The sequence below is a fragment of the Lissotriton helveticus genome, chromosome 10, assembly GCF_964261635.1.
Source record: "Lissotriton helveticus chromosome 10, aLisHel1.1, whole genome shotgun sequence".
Classification (NCBI taxonomy): domain Eukaryota; kingdom Metazoa; phylum Chordata; class Amphibia; order Caudata; family Salamandridae; genus Lissotriton; species Lissotriton helveticus.
This window is the reverse complement of record NC_136071.1, coordinates 522,169,389-522,182,254: the sequence shown is the minus strand read 5'-3', so window position 1 is coordinate 522,182,254 and position 12,866 is coordinate 522,169,389. Positions and strand designations below refer to the sequence as shown.

Here is a 12,866-nt window from a genome sequence, read left to right as displayed (position 1 = left end):
ACTTTAATGGAAGATAATAGGGGAAATGCATTCTCTCAATTGTATTTTTGAAATCTTCCACTTTCCTCTTCTAAAATGTTGGCATATATGGCTACAACACTTTACAGCGTAAACAGCAGTTATGCACCCTCTACTCTAAATCAAGCCCATCAGTGGGAGTAACCAATTAATAGTAGTTTACGCACTCTGCAAAGAATGTTACATAGCTGCCAAGGTTTCAGACTGTTTTTATGTGTGATATTTTTCATAATTGCAGTGTAATTATGAGTGACATTCAACGATTATGAGTGACACTTTGCTCACGAGCGAAAGCAAGCAAAGGAGATCTTTAAACTGCTCAAAAGCACCAGAAAAGACCCCTTGTAACCTGACCGTACTGTAAAACAAAAGTGTAACTATAATATTAAACTTGAACAGCGACTGGCCTCAAGGGCAAAGAAGCGCTCACCAGGGAGGGTGCTAGAGGAGTTTCTTCTATACTTCTTCTATACCCCACAACATCCAGAAATGTAATCCAATATCATAAAAATCCTGCGTTATTTGTGGAAGTCTGTTTTGAAAGCAAATTTCTCATTTAATACTGCAAATATAGAGAACAGACAAAGATAAACAGATGTAAATATAACTTATTTTGCTCTGTGGTGTATAGGAGGGGCTTGGTTATATTTAACCTGCCTCGTCTAACATCATAATTCACAAAAATTATGGAGAAGTTTGCTCATCTGTGTCTCCAAGATAAGCCACGTAAAGCACCTCCTGAGGTAACCACAAGATGTAGAAACGTATTTAGGCTTTATTATTCCAACTAAAGAAAAAGCACCAATGTTCTAAAATGTTCACCATGGTAACAACCAGTGCTTAACAACGGCGAGCGCAACTATCACGCTCATTTTTTGTCTTAAAGTTTACAGGTATAGTAGAGAATTTAGAAGGACAGCGGCGGACTCCTGGTGCCGCACTAGCCTTGGGCAGCGTACTCGAAGTAAGTTGAGGTTAATTAGAATGGAGGGTGTGCACTGTCGTCTCCTGCACCTGTCGTTGCACAGCCGAAAAGCCCGGACCCGCGCGGCAGAAAACTGAACGCAAGCCGTTAATCTGGAGGCCACAAAGGTTCGCTGATTGCACATTTGTTTATGACTACCTTGGACCCTTTTCATTGATAAGCGTACGCTGTCCAAGACACATCATATACGCCCTGACGAAGTTCGAAACACGAACGAAACGCGTTGGCTGATGTTGTGCATTATCATGTTTGATGCACCTGAATAAAGTTCTCTCTAAAGAATACACTAATTTGGCTTCCTTATTGGACATTATAAAAATTGGGAAGTGCACCACTCCATAGCTTGTTTTACAGGTATAGTAGTTCTCTCCAACGATTATGAAATTGGGAATGCAAGTGCCTGTTTAATTCTCAGCTCTGCGAATGATCTGGCATCTCGACAGTGGTGGAATGCCTAGCAGCATCTGACTCTGACCCTACCATCTTTTTAGTTTCTACCCAATGATGGGCATATCACCCTACATGCATGCTCACCTTTGGCCCCTCTCACTGCTCCGGCAAAAACGTTCTGCTAGGCAACTGAGCAAAGCATGGAGCCCGAGACCAGGTAGCCAACACTGGTATCTGTGGAGGCAGGGGAACCATGATAGTACAGAAAGCATGTGAGCTTCACAAGGTCAGCAGTCAGCTGAGCCACTCGCTGTCATATTGGAACGGGCCAATGAGTTCAGATTTGGGAGTCTGAGTGGGGCCATTGTCAAGAATGGACCCTTAAACGAGCCATGTTTGAGATGGAGCCAAACTCAGATAAATTTGGAAGACATGGAATGCTGATGATTGCCCTGCTATGTGTCCCCTACAATTTGAAGTTGACTAAGAAAACAGAAAAAAACACCCATGTGTGACATTATGCCCTCTAAATGTTACAACACGATCACGCGAGTGCATAGCTGCCACAGTTTCAGATTGCTTGTGTGGCAGCAGGCTGCGGCTCTAGGCGCCAACTCTAGGGCTCCGCTACTGTCATTTAAGAGCCGCCCTGGCGCAGGAGCTCGGTGTGCTTCGTGTCACACCGGCCCCAACCCTCATTGACCACTCGGACGCCGCGCTGCTGTAAATGCAGCTGTGACTGTCACAGCCGCTGACCTGCTTCACCCTCAGCGCGCAGGTGGGCAAAATGCGTGATAAATGCATTTTAATGCAGTGATGCGGCCCACCTCATTAAAATGCGCTAGTCTAGCACCTGATGCGTTGTACTTGGCAGGGCTGATATTATCCACTGTTAACATCATGATTATCGCACTGTAGAATAAGACACATGCTTCTGTTCTTTCTTTTACACACATAACCTATTTGAAAATCTCCTTTTTTGCCTTATACCATAAATAATCTTACAAAAATAAATTCAGACATATCTTTGTTGCCACAAACAAATCTATAATCACCATAAACTCGAATCTAGCTTCTATAAATGTAAAGACGGGTGTGGGCCCATTGTCTTTGCCAGTGCTAGTTTCACCAGCAAGCTCGTGTTTTATTTAGTGTTTTGTGATGTTTTTAATTGCACTTCTTCGCGTGAGATGTCTGCTGTTAATTTAAAGCGTTCTTTTCAAGAGTCACCGTAACAGCGACAGAAATAGACATTATCACGGCTAGGGAGCCGATTATTTCTATTTCAAACACAGAAAAAAAGCGTCCCCAAATTGTGCTGAATCTGCTGCCGGCGGCCCCGCACGCGGCTATGAATAACCTCAGAAGCAGCGAAGGCGAACTGACGAATCAGCGAATGCGAACTGACGAATCAGCCGACGGAGGCCCGTGGCGTGAAGCACGAGCCGCTGGCGTCCACGCATCACGACCAGCACGCAAGCCCACGGGGCCGGGCAATCACGGAATCAAAGGGGCTGGTGTCATGTTAGGAAACACAGATGATTGCCCAGGCTTGTAGGTTTTTTAAAACGAGGCTCCTTGCATGTGCAGCAGCTGTACTGTATCTGGGATCCTGTGAGACTCAGCACGAGTTGCAGGGCTCACAATAGCACGCTGACAGGTGTTAAAGGCGGTTTATTGTCTTGTAAGGAAGGGGCGGAGGAGGAGTTGGTGATTGTGCGATGCTAATTCAATCGTGATTTTTGTAGGGAAGGGTTTTTTATATTTTCTACAGTATGAATTAGTACGAAAGGCGACGCGAGTGCCGCCTTCCATGGTGTTGCATTTACCATAATTTGAGTTGTGGTCCACGACAAACATGAGGCAGACAACATTGACAAAACAAGTAGGCCTGGATTTTCCTTTATATTAAAACGCTTTTGTGATCAGCACGAACTTGCTTTTAAAAAAATTATTAGATCGTGTTAGTGGGAGGAAGATGTATCATTCGATACGAAAAACACTACTAAAGATGTAGGTTTTGTGTCACATTCAGTCCAACCAAGAGGAAAAACATTTTCCCCAAGAAAACCTATAATTAATTGTGACAGTTGGTCTTACATGGGCATTGCATGGGGTAAGAAAGCTTCGGAATAAATATCAGTAAAATACAAAGTTTATGGGTGCCCTGTGACCTATCTAACCAGGTTACATAGAAAACAAGCATTGACACAGTCACTATGTTTTAAAATTCTCTGCATTAGTCATACAGTTGTGCATGTTTGTTAGAGATGGGTGAGCCAACAAATTAATGGGGCAAGCCGAGCTAGAGCCAAGACAAGGGGACTCGACTCGCTTTGCCCTTAGATCCCAGGCACAACCCAAACCCAGAAAATGTTTGCAGTGTAAATCTTAAAACAAATATTACCTAAAATATGATAGACTCAAGATGTCCTGAACAGGATGCTGATCTGTTACACATGCTCTGGTCCTGCCCCAGCCTAGGGAGATATTGGGGTGGCATAACTACTATTTTAAAGGACGTCGTGGGTGACATGGGATGGCACACAGTAGATACATGTCTCCCTGGTCTATATAGAAGGCGTAACGAGTTCAAAGTACAGGCCAAATTCGCAGATCTGGCTTTGCTCCTTGCTAAGTGAGGTATCACTAGGAGGTGGAAATCCTCCGTAGCTCCAACACTGCTCAGCTGGACGGAAGAGGTGGAGAAGTGGGGACTGGCTGAAAGCGTATAGCTATCTGGCGAGAGGAGAATAGAGGCCTAAGAAAGGAACCGATCGCTATGAGTTGGGACCTCTTGCTGGAAGCTTTGAAAGCAGCAAACACACTCCTTCCATGAAGCTTTGTAGGAGTCTCAACACTTTGCCACCACGCTCCTGCATGGATGGGGGCCTCTCCTAATGTAGTTGCACTACAAGAATTACCGAGCTTGGGATCTAGTTTCTCCCCCCTTTTCTTTCTTCCCCCAATTCACAATGTACTCACCCACCAACTGGGACAGACACCCCACTTTCAGTTTCTTATAAGCTAGGTTTGAGCTACACCCTCATAGATTTCGGTGTTCGAAGGACAGGTGTGACCCGTCAGCAGGGAAGGGGGGGTGGGGAGTTTAAAAAAATGTGTATTACTTGTTAATCTTTGAATTCAGAAACTGCTACACTTGATATGGTGGCAGGATGAGAAGAGTGAGCATATCAGGATGCAGGCTGTTTAGCCGGGTCCCAAATGAGACGCGCATACCAAGGTGGTACACGGTCAAGTTGTGTAGTAATTGTTTACGATTTATTTTTACCACCCGGTATATATGTGCTATCTGCTACAAAGATTGTCATTATTTGAATTTTCTTCTTGATTGTACTGTGTAGTTGGAGAAACTGAATACAATTTGTTTAAAAACACAAATTTGATAGGCTCTTCAAAATTCAATAACTTGTTTTTTACCTTTGATAGCTCTTACATGAATACGTCACATTACAGCACTGAAGTAAATATTGAAAGTAATCAATTTTAATCATGATATTAGAACCATTCTATCTTTGCTCCCTACCTTGGTGACAGTTCCATTAGTGAACTATAAGGTAAGATGGTTGTTGTGTGAACCCTGTATGTGGCCCAGATTTTTATAAATAGAGCAACATTATAGTCTATTAAATCATTCACAATAGGTTTTTCTACATTTGTTTTTCTGAACTCACATATTTGAAGGTGCTTTCATTTCATGGGGAGAGGAGTTGGGTTAATGGCTAGGGCGGTTGACCTAAAATTTGGGGCACATGGGTTCGAATCTCGACAATGATTCTGAACATCCTGTGATTCTGGGCAAATCACTTAATCTCCCCGTGCCTAACAAAAAATAAATGTGTCCTCATGTAATACAACTGGTACTATGTAAAGCGCTCTGATACCCGATACCTTCGGGTCAAGTTTGTGGTTTATAAAACACCGTAAAATAAAAAATAAATGTGCAATGGTGAAGAAAAAGAAGGATTGGTAAAATCAAACAATTGCCTAGGATCACACAATTTAGTTAAGATTGGAAGTCATGATTAATGCAGGTTTTCTAATTTCATTTTTTTTCACTGTGTCACTTCTACAAGGCTTTTTTGCTTTGGAACGCCCACCTTCATACATTATACCTGACGCAGGTATAATGTGACGCAGGACCTTACAACGTGACTCATCTCCTTAATTGCGTCACGTTGTAAATGGGCCGCATTTTTACACTGTTGCTGCTTCACTTTTTGTGACGCAACTGCGGCGCAAAAATGACGCAAGGGGCTTGTAAATCTGCCCCATAGTGTATTGAAGAAAATTGTTCAGTTTCCACGCCGTCCATACTTTTATCTATTTGAAGCAGCACCATTCCCTAGATACCATTTCTGTTCTTGTTTCTATAGCAATAGATCAGCCTGAGGAGAATGGCCAGTATGGCTTTTTGAAGCTCATGGACATGAAAAGTGAATTTTTGTCTTGCGCTTATACCTTTTAACAACTAGTAAGCTGCGCTGATGGGAGACAACTGCGAAAGATGAAAAAATCATTATTGGTAAATGCACTGTAATACGTGTATAATTTGTAATACTTTTTTTGAATTTTTTATGTATCTTCTTGTACAAAAATATTTTGTTGATAAACAAAACCTGGTATGTATTATAGTGCAGCTATGAACTTATTTAGATGACGGTTTGATAATACGTTTATCAATTGAAATGTGTTGCTTTCATTTGGTATTGGAAGCTGTCTTTTAAAAATGGCAACTGCTTTCAGAAAATAGTCTCCACCAGATACTGAAAACAATACACCGCATTCCCTACATTGGAAGCACTTTTCAGGAGTTGAAATAATATACATCTGAAAGTGAATAGCTTGAGGTTGAGATAGAAATGCTCCTTTAAGCAAGATGTTATTCAGAATGTCTTAGAGCAGTGCCTGCAGTGGTCTCACCCTAAACAATCACTGGCTAAAGCGAACTGACCCAAAGCCTGTTCTCTGTGCAGTTTTTAAAACATAAGGGCAGATTTACAAGCCCCTTGCGCCACTTTTGTGTCACTTTTTCCATGTTAAAAGTGTCGCAAAAGTGGCACAAGGGGCTTGTAAATCTGCCCCAAAGTGTTTTGGTCACCATGGCTCTAAAAAGAAGACTATGAAAAAATTAAAAAAGAAAAAAATAACTAGGTGCATATTTTATAAATTATTCTTTTATTACAAATGTTGTGTGTGTGGCACAGAAGGAGTAATAGCATATGTCTTTGTTCTGGTTGTGCAAGAGATATTTTCTCATTCTAATGATGAGGGTTTCAGAGGTAGTCCCAGTGCTGACAGCGTTAGAGTGAAGATAGAGCAGTAGACATGCATAGCTGCCAAGGTTTCCGATTGCTATGAGTGACAGTTGCATAATTTCAGTGAAAATATGAGTGACATTTCAGGGACTATGAGTGACTCTTTCCAACATAAAGATGAGGGAAGCACATAAACACCAGAAAATACACTAATTTCAGCATGGAGAAACTCTAAGAAGATCTTAAGCGTACTGCAGGGGACCAGAAATTGAAGGGCACTAATCTAGTACTCTGACAGAGACTCGAGTGGGGCTGGCAAGTGGTAACTACTTTAATTACCTAACTCGGTTCTTGGTAATCCGATTTTCATCCAGGAAGTCGCAGCACTGTGTGTCTGGCCTCGGCGATTGACTCTGGAGCAGGCTAAAGGCTACCTCGTGCCATCCGCCCCCTCCCAGGCAATCATTTTCGGTTTGCCGCCGGTGCCCGGAGAATTCAGGCAGCCTGTCCGAGTCCTCTCCTGACAGCTGTTGCAAACGAACCAGACGTTTGACGGTCGGTCAGAGGTCATCACTCCGACCACACTCTACAATGCACTTTCCCGATCGGCCTCCTCAATACTGAGCTGTCTGTGGTGGTCCGGCCTGTGATAGCACTATACTCAGCACTGCCACACTCCTCGTACCCCCGCTTGGTCGCAGTTTGGTTTGCGCCGCCGCCCGCGCTCCCCAATGCCTCTCTTCTTGCGCGGCGAGCGACCATGAGTCAATACTTCAGTGTCTGTGTGTCCTGGCACTGTTGTGTCGCCGCGCCGCCGCCGGTGAAATTTACTCGGGGTCATCAATTTACATCATCTGCATTTGACGCAGCCTATGCTGAACAAAACAAATATTAGATGTGTATGCCAGGCTCACCTGTGATAGCATCTTGAAAATCCGAAACTGATAGTGGAAGTTGAAGATATTTGTAAAGCGCTCTGATACCAAGCGGTTTCCTGGCGCTAGGGGGTTGACCCGACGAGAGGGAGGCACCGGAAAGTTACTGTGATGGGTAGGCTTGAGAGAAAAGGTGGGTTTTTAGGGCTTTACGAAAATCCGAATAGACAGTCATGGACCTGATAGACAAGGGGAGGGTGTTCCAGAAACGGGGGGCCAAGATGGAAAACCTCATGCCGCCCACCCTGGTCCTCCGATACCGAGGGATGCTAAGGAGAGCCTGGGTAGAAGAGCGGAGGCTGCGGGTGGGGACATAAGAGGTAATCATGGAGTTAATAAAATATAGACTGGGGCCGTGCCAGCACGGGCCATGAAGACCGTGCAGCCCATCTTAAATAGGGATCTCTGCAGAATGGGTAGCCAATGAAGAGACTTAAGCAGGGGAGTGGTGCGATGGAACTTGGGAAGCCGGTGGATAAGACGAGCGGCTTGGTTCTGTATGGACTGGAGGCGCCGCCGCTCATAGGCAGGAATGCCCACGTACAAGCAGTTCCCATAGTCCAAACGGGAGATGATCATGGCCAGGATAATGAATTTGAGGGCTTCGAAGGGAAAAAAACGGGAGATCTTCCGAATAACTCTGAGGGACAAAAAGCAAGATGAGACGATGGAGCTGATCTGAGGGCGCATGGAAAGGTCCTGACTGACTTTGATTCCCAGGGTTTTGACAGAAGCAGAGGGTACCGGGGGGGACCAAGAACGGGAGGCCAAAAGGCGGAAGTCCAAGGGCTGGGGGAACCACCAGTCAGGACTAACTCCGTCTTGTCCGGATTGAGTTTTAGATGATTTTGATTCATCCAATCGTAAATGAAGGTAAGTGTGGTTTGAAAGTTGAGAATGGATGCCGGGGAGGAAGAGAGGTCAAAGACAAGCTGGAGGTCGTCGGCATAATTGAAGACAGAGACCTCCATATTGAGCAGGGAAACGATGAGGGGATGGATATAAAGATTGAAAAGGAGAGGGGAAAGGAAGGAGCCCTGGGGGACCCCACAGGAAACAGAGCGGGTGGGGGCAATAAAGCCCTCGAGTTGGACCGCCTGCGTCCGGCCTTGGAGGAAAGAGGCAAGCCAGGCCAAGGCAGTCCCCCGAATGCCCGCTGCTCCGACACGGTCGAGAAGAATGGAATGGTCGACCGTGTCGAAGGCAGCGGACAAATCGAGGAGGACCAAGGCCTGGGGAGAGTTGGAATCTGCCTTTCTCCTGAGCTCGTCCAGAACGGAAAGAACCACTGATTCGGTCGAGTGGGTCGACGGAAACCTGCTTGATGGGAGGCCAGGAGGTGATTGTCCTCGATATAGACCGAGAGACAAGAGGTAATATGGCTCTCGAGAATCTTACCCAGAAAGGGGAGCAGGGAGATGGGCCTAAAGTTGGCGAGGAGAGTAGTGTTTCACATGCCCTTTTGCTTGCCGTCCAGTAACACCCAGACTCTGTCCTGGCGGCCGCTACTACCCGGGTGGGTCGCTCACTCCTCAAATCGGACACTCTCAGGTCTGGCATTGTTGAATTTAGCGGGTTAAGTAAAATGGCTGAGTATAGCGCACGGCAGCGCCAGTGCGGAGCTGCTTGCAGCAGACAGCGCACCGCTGCAAGTGCCATATTTGAACAAATTTGCAGAGCCGCGCAAAACCCTAGGCAGATGGCATTTTCGTTAACAAACTTCCCTATGGCAGCAGGATGCAACGTCCCTCATGTGCCGTCTTGAAGCACACAACCTGATTGGCCGGCTGCTCAGCGAGGATTCAGGAAGGTGACACATTGTATCAGTGTGAGTCACCTTGCGAGCAGCCTTAATTTAGCTCAATTTAAGCCTGTGAGAGCAGTGGGGACACGACGCGCTGCCACACTAAACAGTTGTAACTGCCAGCCAGCACTTCAGTGTCCGCTGTGAGACACATGCATTATGCGTGACAATGCATTTCAGTGCGGTGATGCGGAACACCACACTGAAATGCGTTAGCGTCACACATGATGCGTGATACTTGGCCGGCCTGGATATGGAGATGGGTAGGCTACACCGGTTGCAGGTCCTTATCTTCCCTTAAAATAATTTGGATTAATTCAGCCTTTTATCAAAGGGGCCCAACTCCACGTAGGCGTGTCAGACACTTAGAGCTTCATTTTGGTAATGGTTAAAATTACTGATTATCTGAGTTTTAAAGGTGGTATTAGATATAAAGGGCCTTATTACGATTTGCAGGGAACTGGCTTTGTGAAAACACCCCACCATAACAAAACAAACACTAACAGTGCCACAATGCTATTAGCCAATGCCAGTCCTATTAGCTTTGCGAATATTTGTCATGCTTGAGTGTATACAAACTGGCCACCTTACCCTCACCACCATTAGTTTTACTTGATCCAGCCGGATTGTCATAGATAAAAGCCCATTTTCTTTTGAAGTTCTTCCATTCAACAGTGATTTAGCAGTTTCCTAAAAATGTCAGCAGAATTATTTTTCAACATTTTCCCTTTTAACTCTTAACTCTTAATTCCGCCATTGTACTTTTTCTTCTAGCTAATCTAGCCCAAAAATATTTTATCTCCGTTTTCCATGTATTACTTTTCGCATTCTTTTTAGATCTTCGTTCTCCTACACTCATATTCAGTCGGTGTAGACATCTGGTCCATTGACTCTGTAATGCAACTAGGCAACATTTTAGAGAGATTACATAACATGTATTTGTTTAATAGTTGGTAGTTGCTTTACATTTTACAACATCCTTTATTCCAAAATAGTGAATATAATTTATACAAGGTGGACAGCCATTCTATTTGAACATTATCTTTTTACTCCAATATTCACTATTTACAGATATATACATTTCAGTGTACTCAAGCCAGCTTGTGGAGAAGTTCGACTACAGGGATGGGGCTGAGTCAGCCTAGCAGAGGGCCTGAAAGAAAAATGTTTCCTAGGTAGGTTCTTGGATCTGTTTCAGTTATTCATTTTGCGTGTAGTTCTACATTGTTTGGTGAGTAGTAGTAATCTAATTCTTATTTGAAAGTTTTAAAAGAGAAGGTGTGATGATTGGTAGCTTTATACGTAAAGAATCTGGCTGTTGCCAGAAAGAAATGTCTTTCCGTAGCACGCCAGGCAAGGGATCTGAGGGTGATGTAGCCATACTTCTGAGTAATGGAGATCAGTCGTTCTTTTCCTCAATCTACCGATATTTCTTTCACTTTATAAACACCTTTGTTTCAACACAGATTTTGCTACTTTTGATGCAACATTTTGTAATTTATTTGACTTGTCTCATCTGTTTTTCTTTGATGTATTACACATTTCAGAAAAAGATAACTTTACTAAGTTCTAGTAACTTTGACTTCCTACAAACTGACTCTATATTTGTGGGTAGATTACTGTTTGTGAGTTTATAGTATTTGTGGGGCCTTTCCCAATAAAGCCACTTCAGGCAGCTGCCTTATGGTTCCAATGCAAACTCTCCTTGACTGCTAGTACCAAGGGCAGAAGGAACTAGAAGTTTCCAAGAGAAATGCATGTAAAGTGCAATCAATACCAAACAATTGTCAAGCACAGAAACAACACATAAACTATAAAGACACGTTTAATGAGCAAAAAGACAACAAAATAATTACAATTGTAACTAAAGGTATGATTTTTTCAAAAATTTAAGCCAAACAAAAGTGCCCAGAACTTTAAACGTTTGCACTATTTTGATGAGGTCTTCTCCCTTTGTCAAAGTCCAGAACTGTTTTTTTGCATTTGGGACAGGATCTAGAAAGTGTAAGAGCGCCCTGGAAATGTATGGGAGCAGATCATGATTCCAATTTGGCACCTCCAAGTCAAAAGAGGTAGCATTAAGGCTGTCATTTGTTGTGCCAACTGCTCCTTTTCCCCTCCCTGATGGCCAGTCCTTGTTACATGGGCCTACAGACTGGGCTACTGTCTTGTGAGAGCCGGATATTTAACTCCAGTCAAGAATATGTATTAAGCATCTGGAGGTGAGGTGAGTAGTAAAACGAGCTAGAAGTCGGTTTTAGTTTGGGCAGCCCAAAGTACATTGTTATAAAGCTGCTTTTCCAGAAAAAAATTAAATATCTTTCTTTCGCTTGAAATTGGTAGTTTAAAATTAGGTGGAAAATAACTTGGCTAGCATTTTCTCAGGTGAAAGGGTAATGATGAAGGGTTTTAATTTTACTTAGGAGTGTTCATGCAGAATCTAGCTGAACATACACAGTGAAAACAGATTTTGGGCATTTAGTCACTGTGTGGGCACAGTATTCCAAATATTTTGTGTGCCTCTTTTATATATATGAATTAATAAGCACTATTGACTGAGGGCTTACAAGAAAGGGTGGACGTAACTCCCGTAATTTGGTGTAGTGTAATCACACGGAGTTACCTAAGATTTCCATGAAATTAGGAGAGAGGAGTAATTCTGCCTTAAGTGCTATTTCTTAGTGCAAAAATGCCCCTTTTGCGTCCAGAATTGAGATGAGGATGCATTTTGTGCTAAGAAATAGCGCATAATGCAACAGAAAACGAATGGCAAGCACAAGTCGTCACTTGCATTGGCTAAATGGGCTCTTAGGGTAGGATTTTTCCCCAACATACTCCCTGCATTTACTCTAATTTGTTAGCGCAAAATGCACCCTCACGTCCAAAATAGGCAAGAAGATGTATTGTTGAGCTACGAAATGTAGCTAAGTGCAGCAAGACATAAATAGCAAGCGGGCTGCTCGTGAAATGTTCCCTTGCGGTAGGATTTCCCCCCCAAAATTATGCAAGCATGAGTAATCGCGTAATTATCAGTAATTCTGCATCAAAGAGTAACGCAGAATTACTCCAATTACTCAGGTGTGTATGAAATTCCGCCCAGACTTACCTACAAGGCACCCTTCATGGGTGTGGTAAAATATAAAAATTGTGTTTTGTACATGCACAGCTACTTCACATGGTATCCTGCAGTGCTTTTAAACTGCAGCCAAGCCAGAGCACAGTGGAGCTGCAGGCCGTGATATCGGTTTTTCATATTTGTGTGTGGTGTAAATACACACTGCAGCCCACATTTGACATTAAACTCCCATGGCACTGGTGCATTTTGTAAGCACCATCTACAGTGGCTTTACTGGAAGTTAATTAGACCAATTTACTGTAACAAATGTTGTCAGTACCATTTTAGGCCCAAAGCACACACACTGAGACACTGAACAGGTGTGTCGTAGGACATGGAG

At 43.7% G+C, this 12,866-nt stretch overlaps 1 protein-coding gene across 4 annotated transcripts in view; it reads left to right on the top strand.

The window, feature by feature from the left end:
• The first annotated feature begins 2,827 nt into the window (after positions 1-2,827).
• SBK1 (SH3 domain binding kinase 1) overlaps positions 2,828-12,866 on the top strand; it is a 74,393-nt gene continuing 64,354 nt past the window's right edge. The window contains exons 1-3 of one of the 4 annotated variants that reach the window (XM_078663038.1): positions 2,922-3,053; positions 5,791-5,939; positions 10,483-10,586. In XM_078663038.1, the coding sequence (XP_078519164.1) occupies positions 5,922-5,939; positions 10,483-10,586 (122 nt within the window). In that variant the 5' untranslated portion in view covers positions 2,922-3,053; positions 5,791-5,921. Of the gene's footprint in view, positions 3,054-5,546; positions 5,940-10,482; positions 10,587-12,866 lie in introns of those variants that run through there. The other 3 variants (XM_078663040.1, XM_078663039.1, XM_078663041.1) reach the window with 3 other exon arrangements.